At 43.5% G+C, this 14,762-nt stretch overlaps 1 protein-coding gene across 3 annotated transcripts in view; it reads left to right on the plus strand.

Annotated features, from left to right (window-relative positions):
- LOC115082320 (lysophosphatidylcholine acyltransferase 2-like) overlaps positions 1-14,762 on the plus strand; it is a 123,535-nt gene that overhangs the window by 13,946 nt on the left and 94,827 nt on the right. For all 3 annotated transcript variants that reach the window (XM_029586553.1, XM_029586552.1, XM_029586554.1), the window contains exon 3: positions 8,772-8,989. In XM_029586553.1, coding sequence (XP_029442413.1) covers positions 8,772-8,989 — 218 coding nt within the window. The remainder of the gene's footprint in view (positions 1-8,771; positions 8,990-14,762) is intronic.

The following is a 14,762-nucleotide window of genomic DNA, read 5'->3' on the forward strand; positions in this document are numbered from 1 at the left end:
TTTTCTTTTTTCTTCTTTTCCTACTCTCTTCGTTCGCCCTTTGACTCTCTTTCTGATTCTCCCCCTAGTCTTTTCATCTTCTTCTCTGTCAGTTTCCTCTCACTGTTTTCTCTCTTACTGTTCTCTCCTCTTTTTAAATCTCGGCGGCCTACCACAGGTTATTTATATAGCCCTTCCTATATTCATTGCTCATGACATCCGCCATCACTTCATTTACTATAGTATCTCTCAATGTACAAGGATTCTCACATCCCATCAAGAGGAAAAAAGTCCTTGCTTATTTAAATTCCTTGCACACGGATATTGCTCTTTTGCAGGAAACCAGTTTGACCCCATCGGAATCTCTAAAACTTAAACGACACTGGGTGGGCCAGCTATCATTCAGTCCTGCAGTTCATAAAAAACGAGGAACAGCTATTCTTATTAACAAACGGCTAGATGCAACGATTCTTCAGCAATCAACAGATCTGGATGGTAGGTGGAATATCATTCAGATATCTATAAATAAGGCGATATACACTATCCTCAATCTCTATGCTCCGAATCAAGACGATCCCTCCTTCTTCCACACTGTGTTTTCTCATCTTTTAGCTAACGACTCTACGCAGATCATCATTGGAGGGGACTTCAACCAAGTCTTAGATCCTTTCATAGATCGGAAATCGACAGCACGCATATCCATCTCAAAATCAAGCAAAGCTCTCACACACCTTATGTCTTCTATTGGACTATCGGACCCTTGGCGTCTTCTTCACCCTGCTGAAAAAGAATATACTTACTTTTCTGCTCCTCACTCCTCTTATTCTCGCATTGACTTCTTTCTCACTTCTCATTCCTTAATCCCGCAAATCCTCGCAGCTGACATAGCTCCTATATTGGTGTCGGATCACGCAGCAATAATACTCCGATGTAACCTACAATCACCGATCATTATGGACAAAATGTGGAGATTTAATTCATCGCTCTTAGCAGATTCAGCCTTTGTGGATCATGTTCGTACTCAAACTAAGGATTACTTTTCTACTAATGACACTCCGGACATATCATTGTCTACTCTTTGGGAGGCTTATAAAGCCACCATTAGAGGTCTCATCATCAGCTACTCAGCGCACCAACGGAAAGTTAAGCAGTCGGAATTGGACCGGCTGCAAATCTCCGTTGCCTCTTTAGAATCCGAACATATTCAACGTCCAACAGCCACTTCTCTGGCGACTCTTCTAAAGGCAAAATTTCAATACAATCAGATTCTCAGCGCCTCTATTCGCCTCTCTACTTTTCACACAAACGCTACATACTATGCGGAAAATAATAAATGTGGACATCTTCTGGCCTCTTATTTAAAGAAGAAAGAGGAGAAAAAGCGTATAACTAAAATCACATCGGCTTCCAAACAAGTTCTCACTCAAGATGTTGATATCTTAAATGAGTTTCGGGACTTCTATGGAAAGCTTTACAAACAAGAGGTTCAAATCTCGGAAGAGGAATTTCAGACTTTTTTTTCTAAAATTTCTCACCCTTCGTTATCATTGCAACAATTTCAAGACCTTGAAGCTCCAATTACTTCACAGGAAATTGAACTTGCGATTCAAGCTCTGCCAGCCGGAAAAGCTCCTGGGCCAGATGGATTCAATATCGACTTTTACAGAACTTTTAGTAAGGACCTAGTACCATACTTACAACGGTATTATTTGACCGCCCCGGACCAACCGGATCTATTTTCTTCTTTCTCTACAGCATGTATCGTGGTCCTTCCAAAACCAGGTAGAGATGCAACGGAAGTCAGCAATTACAGGCCCATATCCCTATTGAACACGGACTATAAAATCTTTACTAAAATTTTAGCCACTCGCCTATCCCACATAATGCCCAGTCTCATTCATCCAGATCAATCTGGTTTCATTAAAAATAGACTCATAGCCAATAACACCAGACTATTTTTTCACATCCATGAAGCAGTTTCCTCTGCTCCCTCCCCGGTCATAGCTGTCTCTTTGGACGCCGAAAAGGCATTTGACCGTGTGGAGTGGTCTTTTCTCTTCTCTACTTTACTTAAATTTGGTTTTGGCCCCAGTTTCATTTCCTGGATTAAGCTCTTATATTTTTCTCCCACCGCTTTTTTATATATTAATAATCGTCGGTCCCCACTTTTTTCTCTTCACAGAGGAACCCGCCAGGGATGCCCCCTCTCTCCCTTGCTTTTCAATCTGGTTTTGGAACCCCTTCTAATTGCTATCCGTCAGAACTCGTTAATTACCGGTGTGACCATTGGTTCAGAGGAATATAAGATATCAGCTTATGCAGATGATGTGTTGCTTTTTTTGTCTTATCCTGACTCCTCCCTTCCACACCTTTTCCAGCAAATTGCTTCCTACTCTGCTCTCTCAGGCTATAAGATCAACTGGCACAAGACTGACCTTCTCCCCCTCAATACTTTAGGTGCATTGGTTGATCTCACCAACTCTGCTATACAGAAAGTTCCCCATTGCATTAAATATTTAGGAATTTATTTCTACTCTGAGCCCCAATTACCGTATTTTTCGCACTATAAGACGCACCTGACCATAGGACGCACCTAGGATTTAGAGGAGGAAATTAAGAAAAAAAAAATTCTGTCCCCATGATGGGCTCTGTACGGAGCTCCCCCCTGGTGGCCGTCCGTGGGATTTTTTTTTGTTTTGTTTTTTTATAGTAAGGCAGAGAACATCCACACAGGTACTCACACTCACTGGTTTTCTGTCCCTCACATACATACATAGGCTCTTTCACATTCACTAGCTCTCTTCACTTATACACATACCCACAGACAATCACACACTCAGACTCTCCCTCATACACATCTCTCTCACACCAGTTATTTTAAACTTTCATGACTGCTCCAGAGTTCAATAATAAATAGTCAGGGCTATATTACATTGATTAGGAGAGCAATTGCTCCTAATATTTCAACAGGTAGTCACTTAATCAGCACAGGCAGTAATTATATTTGCTGGTCTGTGTCATGTGTCCTCCATCCTAGGCAGTATACCACCCCCATGACCCTCCAATACATCCAAACCACAACGAGTGAAGTTCTTACTTTGGACTGCAAGTGAGAGCCTCCGACGGCAGAGCCCGAGCTCCCTGCCGGTTCCGGGTGCATCTCACTGCAAGATCGGCGTGGCGCAGGTCAGTCATCACCTGTTTAAACCGCGTGGGCTACGGAGTCCCCTCCAGTTCAAACAGATCCCTGCCGGTCTGCTGTTCCCGCGGTGCAGCTTGCTGCGAGGGTCGCCGCGGCGCAGGTCAGTCATCACCTGTTTGAACCGCGTGGGCTACGGAGGCCCCTCCAATTCAAACAGATCCCTGCCGGTCTGCTGTTCCCGCGGTGCAGCTTGCTGCGAGGGTCGCCGCGGCGCAGGTCAGTCATCACCTGTTTGAACCGCGTGGGCTACGGAGGCCCCTCCAATTCAAACAGATCCCTGCCGGTCTGCTGTTCCCGCGGTGCAGCTTGCTGCGAGGGTCGCCGCGGCGCAGGTCAAATGCCAGCCGTCTGAACTGGAAGGGCCTCCGTAGCCCATGCAGGTCAAACAGGTGATGTCTGACCTGCGCCGCGGCGACCCTCGCAGCAAGCTGCACCGCGGGAACAGCAGACCGGCAGGGAGCTCAAGTTCCGCCGGCAGAATACACACGCCTACACCACCATGCTGATTGGGCGGAGTTGGGAGGAGGCGGGGGACGGCGCGCGAGAGGGAGAGCTGCTACATTCGCTCCATAAGACGCACCCACATTTTCTCCCCATTTTTGGGGGAAAAAAAGTGCGTCTTATGGAGCGAAAAATACGGTAACTATTTCTAATGCTGAAACACATATCCTCCAAGTGATCAAAGATCTTACTATCCACTGGTCGCCCCTACACCTCACATGGTGGGGAAGGCTTGACACTATAAAAATGGTGATTGCCCCTAAAATCACATATGCACTGTCAATGATGCCTATATTTTTCTCCTGTACCTTTTATAAACAAATAGACCGGATACTCTCCTCTTTTTTATGGAAGCATAAGACCCCCAGAATTGCTTTAACCAAACTTAAGCTTGTTAAGGATAGAGGAGGTGTCAACTTCCCTAATTTTTATGCATACCATCAAGCTTTTATGCTTCAACAAGCTCAGCACCATTTTTCTCAATCTCCACTTCTAGGCGACAGACCTAGATGGCTAGATTTAGAATGTTCTTTAATATCTCCTCTCCCATTCACTTGCTTTCCAGGGATGAAAATATCTAAACGTCTGGAATCTAATGCTATACTACGCTCGCTGCACAAGGCATATTCTCTTTTTGACTCCATCCGCCCCAAACAAGTATGTTCTTGGAATTATTCTAATATGACCTCTATCTGGCGAAACTCTAAATTGACGATTGATAGTCACCAACTCAATTGGCCGCTATGGCAGACAAAAGGAATCTGGTTCTTGGCTTCCATTTTAGAAGATGACACGATACGCACTTTCACTCAAATGCAGGAGAAATTTAAGCTACCAACATCTCAATTCTTTGCATGGCTGCAATTACGTGCAGTTATTGCTGCTTCTCCATACTCCTCCGCTTCCCTTACTACACCTCCCTATCTCCTACAAGTTTTCCAGGAACATGGGCCTCAGAAACACTTAGCATCCAAACTGTATAAAATTCTTGTTTCTACTGAAGGTAATGTTCTTCGAAATGGGTTTTACTCTACATGGAATAGGGAGCTTGACACCTATGTTACCCCAGACACATGGCGATATCTTTGGACCATAACAACTCGCATCACACTTTCTTCCAGCCTGACACAATCTTCTTTTTTCCTCATGCATAGAGCTCTCTGGACGCCCTGGCGATTACATAGGGCTGGTTTACTTACCTCACACCACTGCTGGTCATGCTCGGCACCCAAAGCAACTTTTGAACATATGTTTTTCTTATGCCCCTATGTACACAGCTTTTGGCTCCAAGTTTGGTCAACGATCACTTCTATTGTTTCCATCTCTCACCCCTTCACGTATGCTGTGTTTTTTTTTTTAGGGGCTCCAACCCCTTTTTTTCCTTGTCCCTCCCCAAGCGAAAATTAATAGATTTTTTGTTCGCCATTGCTATACACACGATAACGTCTAATTGGAAACGTAGTGATCTGCTTTCACAAACTTGGTGGTGGAACTCGGTATGTATGTATTATAGGTATGAAAAAGCTATGGCTATAAAATGTAATCGTCTATCTTCTTGGGCTCAAGTCTGGAAACCGCTTGAGGATTATATTCTCTCTTTACCTGGTTAGCTTGATGCTTACTTGTACATTACATGCTCTCTCTGTTCTATTCTCAAGCCGTCCTTTTCTATATTTCTGACCTTCTTCTCTTTTCTCCTCTTCTCTGTTCTCTCTCTTTTCTTCCCTTTTTCTCTCTCGCATTAATCTCCTTCTTTCTCAGGATTCTTTCTAAGATTCTCCATACTATTATGTGTACTCCTTTTTTCCAATACTTACACTTATACCGATGATGTGGAGTACTCCTCTGTTTGGAATATATGCTTACTTGGAATATATGCTTACTTGGAAATCTACAAATAGGATATCTTTTGTTTTTTGATATTCTGTTCAATTTGCTCTTGTACCACTCCATTATGTTGAATCCTTATCTTGTATTTTTTCTTTCCTTTTGTAACTCTTTCTTTTGTATTTGAAAATATAAAAGTTTAATAAACCGTTTAAACAAAAAAAAAAAAAAAAAAATATAGAAACATAGAAATGACGGCAGAAGAAGACCAAACGGCCCATCCAGTCTGCCCAGCAAGTTTGGCACTTTTTTTCCCTCATACTTATCTGTTACTCTTGGCTCTTAGTAACCTTTTGGTTCTATTTCCCTTCCACCCCCACCATTAATGTAGAGAGCAGTGTTGGAACTGCATCTAAGTGAAATATCAGCTTGATTAGTTAGGGGTAGTAACCGCCGCAATAAGCAAGCTACACCCATGCTTATTTGTTAACCCAGACTATGTAATTCAGTCCTTGTTGGTTGTTGTCTGTATATAGATCCACTTTTCTTCATTCCCCCTGCTGTTGAAGCAGAGAGCTATGCTGGATATGCGTGAAGTATCAGTCTTTCGCCCCTGCCGTTGAAGTTCCTGGGAAGCATACTCATTTTGGAATACTGTGTTCAGTTATGGAGGCCACACCTTCAAAAGGATATTAACATAATGGATTTGGTTCAGGCAGTGGCTAATGAAATAAATAGCAATTTTTGTTGAAATGCGTATGTGGACAAACTTAAAGATCTAAACATGTATACTCTAGAGGAAAGGTGAGATGTATTAATGCACAGGAGGCGAGTCATGGGATGAGGGTAGACTGAGGAGTAATCTAAGGAAGTATTTCTTTACAGAAAGGTTGTGGAAGAGCCTCCTAGTGGAGGACAGTATTGGAATTCATGAAAGCATGGGACAAGCACAGAGGATTTCTGAGGAAGTGATAGGAATTGTAGAGTAGGATGTTGTGTGGCTGGGCAGACTAGATAGACTATATGGTGGGGTTTTTTTTTGTGTGTCATGTTTGTCATTTACTCATGTCGGAGGTCAGACTAACTGGCCTGTAGTTCCCAGCTTCCTCCTCGTTTCCACTTTTGAGAAAAGGAACCACATCAGCTTGTCTCCAGTCCTCTTGAACTACTCTCGACTCTAAAGCATTGAAAAGGTCAATGTGTGTGGTTGCCAAAACCTCCCTATGGGACACCATGTCTAGTTGGCAGATGGATGCCTCTGTGTTCCTCAAGAGTCATCAACCACCTGTGATTGTATGCTGCCAGAGTTCTGACCCCCCAAGGTAGGATGACTTGAATAGGAATGGATGCAAGGTGTCTTCTGCTATTACAGACTGCCGCCACCACAGATTGAGCAGGACTTAGACAGTAGGGAACACTCCACATCAGGGACCTGGAAAGTGCCCACAGGAGCAGGGCAAAACTGCAGAAACTGGAACTAGAAGGCATCCACTGAATCAAGGACAATATTAGGGGGAGGCAAGACTAAACAGTAAATACAGAAACAGACAAGGACTCCAAGAACTCGGAATGCATATGCCAAAGAGGAGGACTCTTGTGAGGCTATAAACTAGGGCCACAAGACAAGAACATAGAATACATTGGTCCAGGAGGGGCCCCACACAAGGCCGCAAATTAGGGCCTCATGGGTAGAGTCAAGACTAAGAGAAGATCATTAGTTAGACCAAAGCTCTGACAAAACAGAGATTGAGACGCAGAAATATAACAGAAACAAGACAGGAACATGATTGCCAGCAGGAGGTGCAGGTCAGAGAGCGGGAAGGATTAACAATTATATCTAGGCATCAGGCATAGTGCTGGGAGGACTGAACAGATGGTCCAAGAGACATGCAAAAGCTGCCCAATTGGTCCTGACAATGGAGGGCCCGATGCAATGTTACTTCTGCTGCCTAGGATGCCTGTGTAGGTTGATTGCCTTGTAGAAAGCAGGTTTTTCCCAATACCTTCTAGGAAGCCACAAGACATTGCCAGTGCTGTTGTGGGCTGTATGTGCTGCTCTGTGGTTAGTGCTTCATTTCCATTGTTTTGCTACTAATGTTGCTAACTGGCTCCAGATTTGCCTGACAGGGTTGATCAGTCCAGGATTTACCCCATTGCATGCAGGGATCTGTAGTTCTGTTTTCCCTGTTGTAGTCCCTAAGAAAAGTAAGACTATATAAGTCCTTGAATGTAATGGGGTAAACCTTGGACTGGATTAACCCTCTATCTAGTAAATCTGGAGCCATTTGGCAACCTTGATTCATTTCCATCTTCTGGCTGCTAAGTAACCTCTGTTTGTTTATTCCTTTCTCTGTACAACTTTCTGCGGGAGGACATTCTAGGTGTGAAAGTGTATATGTAATGTCAGAGTCTACGCTCTTGGAGCTTCTTATGACCTCTAGTTCTGGAACATTTTTCATCATCTGCCCAGTGCTGTTAGTTTTACAAGAATCCAAATGACATTTCAAACAGTTCTCCAAAATCTTACCATCCACTTATATAATCTAATTTGCTAAACATCTCTTATCAGAAAGTCAGTTCCAATACATATCTGGATAACCTTGATGACCTGACTGTTTTGCATAATATCTAATATGTATACACTCTTTATATGCAATGAAATATACCTTTTAATATTTATTTATTTTTAATTTTTATATACCGATGTTCCTGTATAGAATACATATCGCACCTGTTTTACAGAGAACTGAACTGTCACCCCAGGGGCAGATACATTGGAACAAGGTTGATACGAACTTACAGTGAACAAGAGGGATGCAATTAAAAACATGATAGCTAACATGATTGGTACAATTAAAACATATTTACAATGACATATTTACAGTGGTATAAGTGGAAGAACAGCTGTGAAGCACCTTTCGGTGAATATGCCATAGATACTCTGCACAAAATTTCTAGTACACGGTGAAAGTCACTGACAGTTTAAAAAAAAAAAAAAAGTGATATATCTGGTCACCACTAGCCCAAGTACTAAATGCTTTTTTTATTTTTAATTTAAATGTATGCATTGTTAAACATTGTGGTAAGGATGCCAGGTGGACCTGCATAAAACCCTGCCATTGGCTTTTTATTTTATTTTTTTAAGAAACTGCTTGTTAACTGGAATTTCTTGTGAAAGCAGGGTGCTGATTAAATACTTTAATTATGAATGTTCATAAGCTGCAGCTGCTGAATTTATTTGCTTTCCTTTTTTTTTTTTTAGGACATTAATTCATTGTTGCATTGGCTCCCTCACTCGAGCTTTGTTCTTTTCCATGGGGTTTGTGGTAAAAGTTAAAGGAAAGCGTGCGAGTCAGCTGGAAGCGCCGCTTCTCGTGGTAGCGCCTCATTCCACGTTCTTCGATGCGATTGCTTGTATTGTGGCCGGGTTACCTTCTCCCGTCTCCAGAACAGAAAACGTGGCCATCCCAATTTTTGGTAGTAGGTATATATTTATACACCGGTGTTTTATTTCTCTTTACTCTGGATGTTCGTTTTGGTTTTATTATAAGAAACAAATGTCACCTGGCTGTGATGCAGAGAGATCACTGGGACCGCAGAGTGCAGTATAACACTTTGCATTCAGCCTTCATGTAAGCCCTAAGGGGGGGAGCTTAAGTGTTAAACGGAGTCACAAAGGGGCAGGTTTTCAAAGGGCTTAGCTTCATCAAAGCCTCCGAAAATGTATTGGACTGAGTGGCTAAATGTGGACATCGTGGTTGGTAGAGGTAAGGCTCTTCCCTCTCTGCTCTGTCACCGGCCCCTCTCTCACACACACACACATTCTCTCTCACACACACACACACATTCTCTCTCACCGGCACCCCTCTCACCCCTCTCTCACACACACACACATTCTCTCTCACCGGCACCCCTCTCACCCCTCTCACACACACACACACACATTCTCTCTCACCGGCACCCCTCTCACCCCTCACACACACACACATTCTCTCTCACCGGCACCCCTCTCACACACACACACACATTCTCTCTCACCGGCACCCCTCTCACACACACACACACATTCTCTCTCACCGGCACCCCTCTCACCCCTCTCACACACACATTCTCTCTCACACACACACACACACATTCTCTCTCACACACACACACACACATTCTCTCTCACCGGCCCCACTCTCACACACACACACACACACACACATTCTCTCTCACCGGCCCCACTCTCACACACACACACACACACACACATTCTCTCTCACCGGCACCCCACTCTCACACACACACACACACACACATTCTCTCTCACCGGCACCCCACTCTCACACACACACACACACATTCTCTCTCACCGGCACCCCACTCTCACACACACACACACACATTCTCTCTCACCGGCACCCCTCTCTCACACACACACACAATTCTCTCTCACCGGCACCCCTCTCTCTCACACACACACACAATTCTCTCTCACCGGCACCCCTCTCTCTCACACACACACAATTCTCTCTCACCGGCACCCCTCTCTCTCACTCACACTCACACACACACATTCTCTCTCACCGGCACCCCCCCCCCCATACTCTCTCACATGCTGCGGGACCCATGCCATTGGTGGCGAAGATGAAGGCCCAGCGTGCCCTCCGTGGCAAAGAGGAAGTCCCGGTGAGGCATTCCAGGCACACGGGGGGGGCCTTCCATTTTCAGCTTCATCATAAAATAGCAGCGGACAGCCCGGCATGCCGCGAATGGCACAGGCTCCGTTCGCGGCGAAGGTGAAGGTCCAGGCATGCTGATCGCGGCACACGGGGGGGCTTCCTTTTTCACCACGAAGGGCGCGCCGTGCCTTCATCTTTGCCGTGAACTGAGCGTGTGCCGCGGAACGAGCTCCGTTCGCAGCATGCCAGGGTGTCCTCTGCTATTTGCTGCCTGTCCCACGATGGCTGCTGTCCTTGTGGTTTGAAGGAGGAATCTTGTGCAGTAGCTCATGGCCGCGCGAGCACTGACGGACAGCATTATAGCGCCATCTATCGGCAGGCTGTGGAACATGTGCGAGCACCGACGGACCCCAAGCCCAATATATTATAGATATTATACACTTGTAACACAACCTGATGCTTGTCAGTGTCACAACTAATATATATATATTTATATTGTCCCTATATATGTACATTTATGAATGGATCTTTTTTTTTTTTTTTTTTCAGAATAGTATTTTTTATTGGTGTTAGCAGGCAGTGAAAAACCAATCGCGCCCAGAAACTTCTGAGCGAACAAAACAGTAGAACAAAAACTTAGGAAACTGTTACATAGAAACTTCAGCAGTTATGTGCCACCTGATACACCAGTAACTTTGTATAACCCTTCAATACTGCAACCCCTTCCCACTCCCCCAACCCCCACCCCAAACCCAGCATCCATTCCACAGTCATACACATTCATACTAACACTTATGAAACCCCCCCTCCCCCCCTTGAGCGGCCCAATCAGCCCTGTAACCATGAGATCGTAAATCATCTTAGAAAGATACTGAGGACAAGTTCCTATGTAAAGAAAATAACATCTACTTAGAATAGTCTGATTACGATATTATAAATATATAAATAAATAACTTAATAATTTAATCGACTTCCTTAAAAACAAATGAGTGATAAATGCCAGAACAAGAAACGTCTGGGTACACATCTTTTTTTGCAAACATTTACTCAATTGGCTGATAGTACAAAAAAACGACACCTAAGAAGCGGCCCGTTGTAGCTGTCATCCAGTTATTTGGATAGGTATATCAGCATAAATAACAAGACACTAAATCTAAATAAGGCAGAATGTATTAAAAAGGTAAAAACCTGGGGAGCCTATCGCCGTGAGAGCGCACCGGAGGGTGCAGGGCAGGAGGACGCGATACCGGAAGGAGCCGAAGGAGATCCGGCTCCACCCCCGACGTCAGCGGGAGCCGCTGGGGCTATTTAAGATCAGCACTGCGGCGCGCAGCCGAAGCCGCGCGCCCCTGGGTGAAATTCCGGCAGACAAGTTAGCCATCTGATGGGGAGAAAGAGAAAGGTAAAAACCTCCACTCCTACGGTGAAAGAAGTCAGAGGCCCCATGGATGACCACCTACAGCGGAGGGTGAGATATAATGTTAGAGAACTGGCTTCAGAAATATCTTTCTCATCGGGTGATTCCGGGAGTCCAGCCCAGATCCAAACGTCCATTTCACCCCTGACTGGTGGGAAGGTTAATGGAATTGAACATGACCCTTCCCAATTAGCAATGACATCTGCTAATCCAGCAGAGGCAAAAGAGAGGGTACAGACAATAGTCATGGGAGCAGTAGGGGGAGTGAACATCACGGAAGAGGGGGGTAGTAGACCCCTTCTGTATGAGGAACCATGCATGTCTGAACCTGAAAATATTTCATTAACCGATGTGTGGAGGGCAGTAACTAACATGGACAGGAGATTAGTCCAGTCCATGAATCAAGCCACCATCTTCGCAGCAGATACTAAGACTGCCCTGGAGGATCATGAAAAGAGACTAAAACATCTAGAGGTGGTAAATGCCACACAAGTTACCTCTATGCAAGCGTCAGGATCAGCCTTCATAAAAGACACTTTAATGATATATAAGCAGTTAGAGAATATAGATAATGTTTTGAGAAAAAAGAATCTTCGAATATTGAATTTTCCCATCACTAGACTTTTGTCGGCTTATGAATTATTTAAGAAATACTCAAAAGAAATTTTGGGTATTTCTGAAGATATAATAATTTCTAACTTGTATTATGTATCTAATATAAAAAAAACCCTGGCAAAAAATGATGGAGATATGGATATTCTCCAGCCTGAAAGCCCTAATTTAACATCTTTCTTAGAGGCGTCAGTGGATAATATCCAGATAAGATCAACATTGGTAGTGGTGTTTGCTCTGGAGAGTCAGAAAAATCTGGTTCTCCAGAAATATTTTTTGAATAAAAGTTTTGCGTTTTGTGGACAAACTGTGCAAATGTTTCCAGACGTGTCGAGAGCTACTCAGCACAGAAAGGAAACACTTTTTGTTAATGAAACAGAAGGTATTGGCCTTAGGGGCTACCTTTTATCTTAAATATCCATGCAAATGTATGATTTCTTTTCAAAAAAATAAGTTTGTTTTCACTGACCCAGGACACTTAGAACCTTTTCTTCAGGATAAAGGTGGTTAAAAGGGTTACTACCCCAGTTGGAGAAAGAGTTTGGTAAAAAAGTAAAAGTCTCTCTTGATTTATGTTCTCATAATTACCTTGTTTTCTTAGATATAATAGGCTCCCCCATTGATTATGGGGTCTGTATGTAAATTTACAGAATAATGTTTTCTTGAGGTTGAAGTTAAAAATTTTTTGATTTTTGCTGTGAATCCATATTTTCTATTCATATTTTACTTGAATGTACTTAAGAAATTATAATAAACTATAAATAAAAAAAAAAAGGTAAAAACCTAGGGTATATTGAAATGTATGTTATTTATATATATATATATATATATATATATACATACTGGTGGTTGTTGATGGTCAGTCCTCCTTAAAATCTGTCAAGCTCAGAAAAGCACTGATAACGAGTAGAGCACACTGAAAAGACAAAATAAAGAAAGAACGCTGGGAAGGCAAAGTAATCTGCCACTACTTATAAGTAAATATTGAAAGTTAAATAAAAATTAATATACTAGAATACTATAAATGAAGAATTATATAAACTGTGTGCCATGGTGAGCAAGCAATGCAGATAACACACAGTAATGAATGAGTACAAAAAATGAAAACCTTTCCATTCATTAATATTAAACCATGTGCGAGCTTCATGAAGGAACCATTGTGTGGGATCCCCTAACTCTAATGCATCATTAGTATCCTTTGAAGATACCTCCCTCCGAACCATGCGCTGCTGAGCGACTGTCGGCTTCCCCCTTAGAGCAGCTTTTAAACTAGAACAATCTCCCTTTTAAAGGTTAGCGCCAGCAGCCTGGTTCCACCCCCAAAAGGCTCCCCAGTTCCTTACAAAACTGATCCTTTCTTCAGGCAGGCTTGGAGAAGGAAGTGGCTCGTAATTCCCTGAAGGTTAAAATTGCAGCAGTCTCCTGTTGTTGGTGTGAAGTGCAGGGCATTTTGGTGGCAAACTGTACTGATGTGGTTCGTGTTTTCTCCAAGAAGTTGACCCTGGCTGCCATTCGGGCTTTTAGTTCCTCAGTGGACTTATTTTGGTCTTTCAGGCCCTGGTCTCTGTGCCTTTTGAGCTACTAAAGCATGTTCATAGTTCTTGTTTTGGGGGGTGAGTTCTTCTACACATTGTCTCTCAGATGAAGACTATCTTGTAGGGGATCCTTTACTGATGATTGCCACCTCTGACTGTCCCTTTCTTTAACCAAATGTGGTTTCAGCATTTCATTTGGATTAGTTGGTCACCCTGCCTGCTTTTTCTAGAGAGGGGGGTGTTAGCTGGTCAGTGAGGTTCATGGATGTTCGGGTTCTCATTCAGTACTTGGAATGACTACGGTAATTGGTTTTGTAGGTCTGAGAGTCTGCTTTGTTGGCAGTGGCTTGCATGAGGGAGAAGTGGCCTGTAAGACTTCTTTAGCTTGTTGGGTCAAGGTCATGGTTTCTTTGACAAACTTGCTTATGGGATAGTGGGAGCTAGGCGTTATCCATGCACAGTATTCCTTCTGGGTGGAGATGGCTGTACCTGAGGACAGTTGCAGGGCAGCCATGTGGTTGTCCTTGCATTACTGTCTGGATGTATTGCCTAAGGGCTGATGTTCTTAGTGGCCCTTCCTTCCACCCATAATAGTGGGGCTTTGGATCTTCCCACCTGTTTGGACTGACTGGACTGGTGTAGCAAGGTGGAAGGAGACATTTTTTTTTTTTTTTTATCTGCTAATTTTCTTTCCGTTAATTCTGCTACACCAGCCCCAGACCTTCCTGGGAAGTTGGACTGCCTTTTTCCTCCATAGAGGCATGTTACTACAGATTATTTATGTATGTGTATAGTTGACAGAATGTATGGTCTTTCTGCCTTGCCTGTGCTTCCAGAGTTTTTTGCTTAAAGGGGGTGAGTTTTGGGTGTGGTCTCTCCCAGTATGTTTGAGGTGGTACTTTGCATATATTTAATGCAGTTTAAGTCCTTTGTCATAGGGATACTGGAGTTTCTCTGTACTGCACCACCTAAACATAATGGTGATAAAGTCACAGCCTGTGTGCTTTGCCTCCATCTGCTATAGG

The sequence above is a fragment of the Rhinatrema bivittatum genome, unplaced genomic scaffold (genome assembly GCF_901001135.1).
Source record: "Rhinatrema bivittatum unplaced genomic scaffold, aRhiBiv1.1, whole genome shotgun sequence".
Taxonomy (NCBI): Eukaryota; Metazoa; Chordata; class Amphibia; order Gymnophiona; family Rhinatrematidae; genus Rhinatrema; species Rhinatrema bivittatum.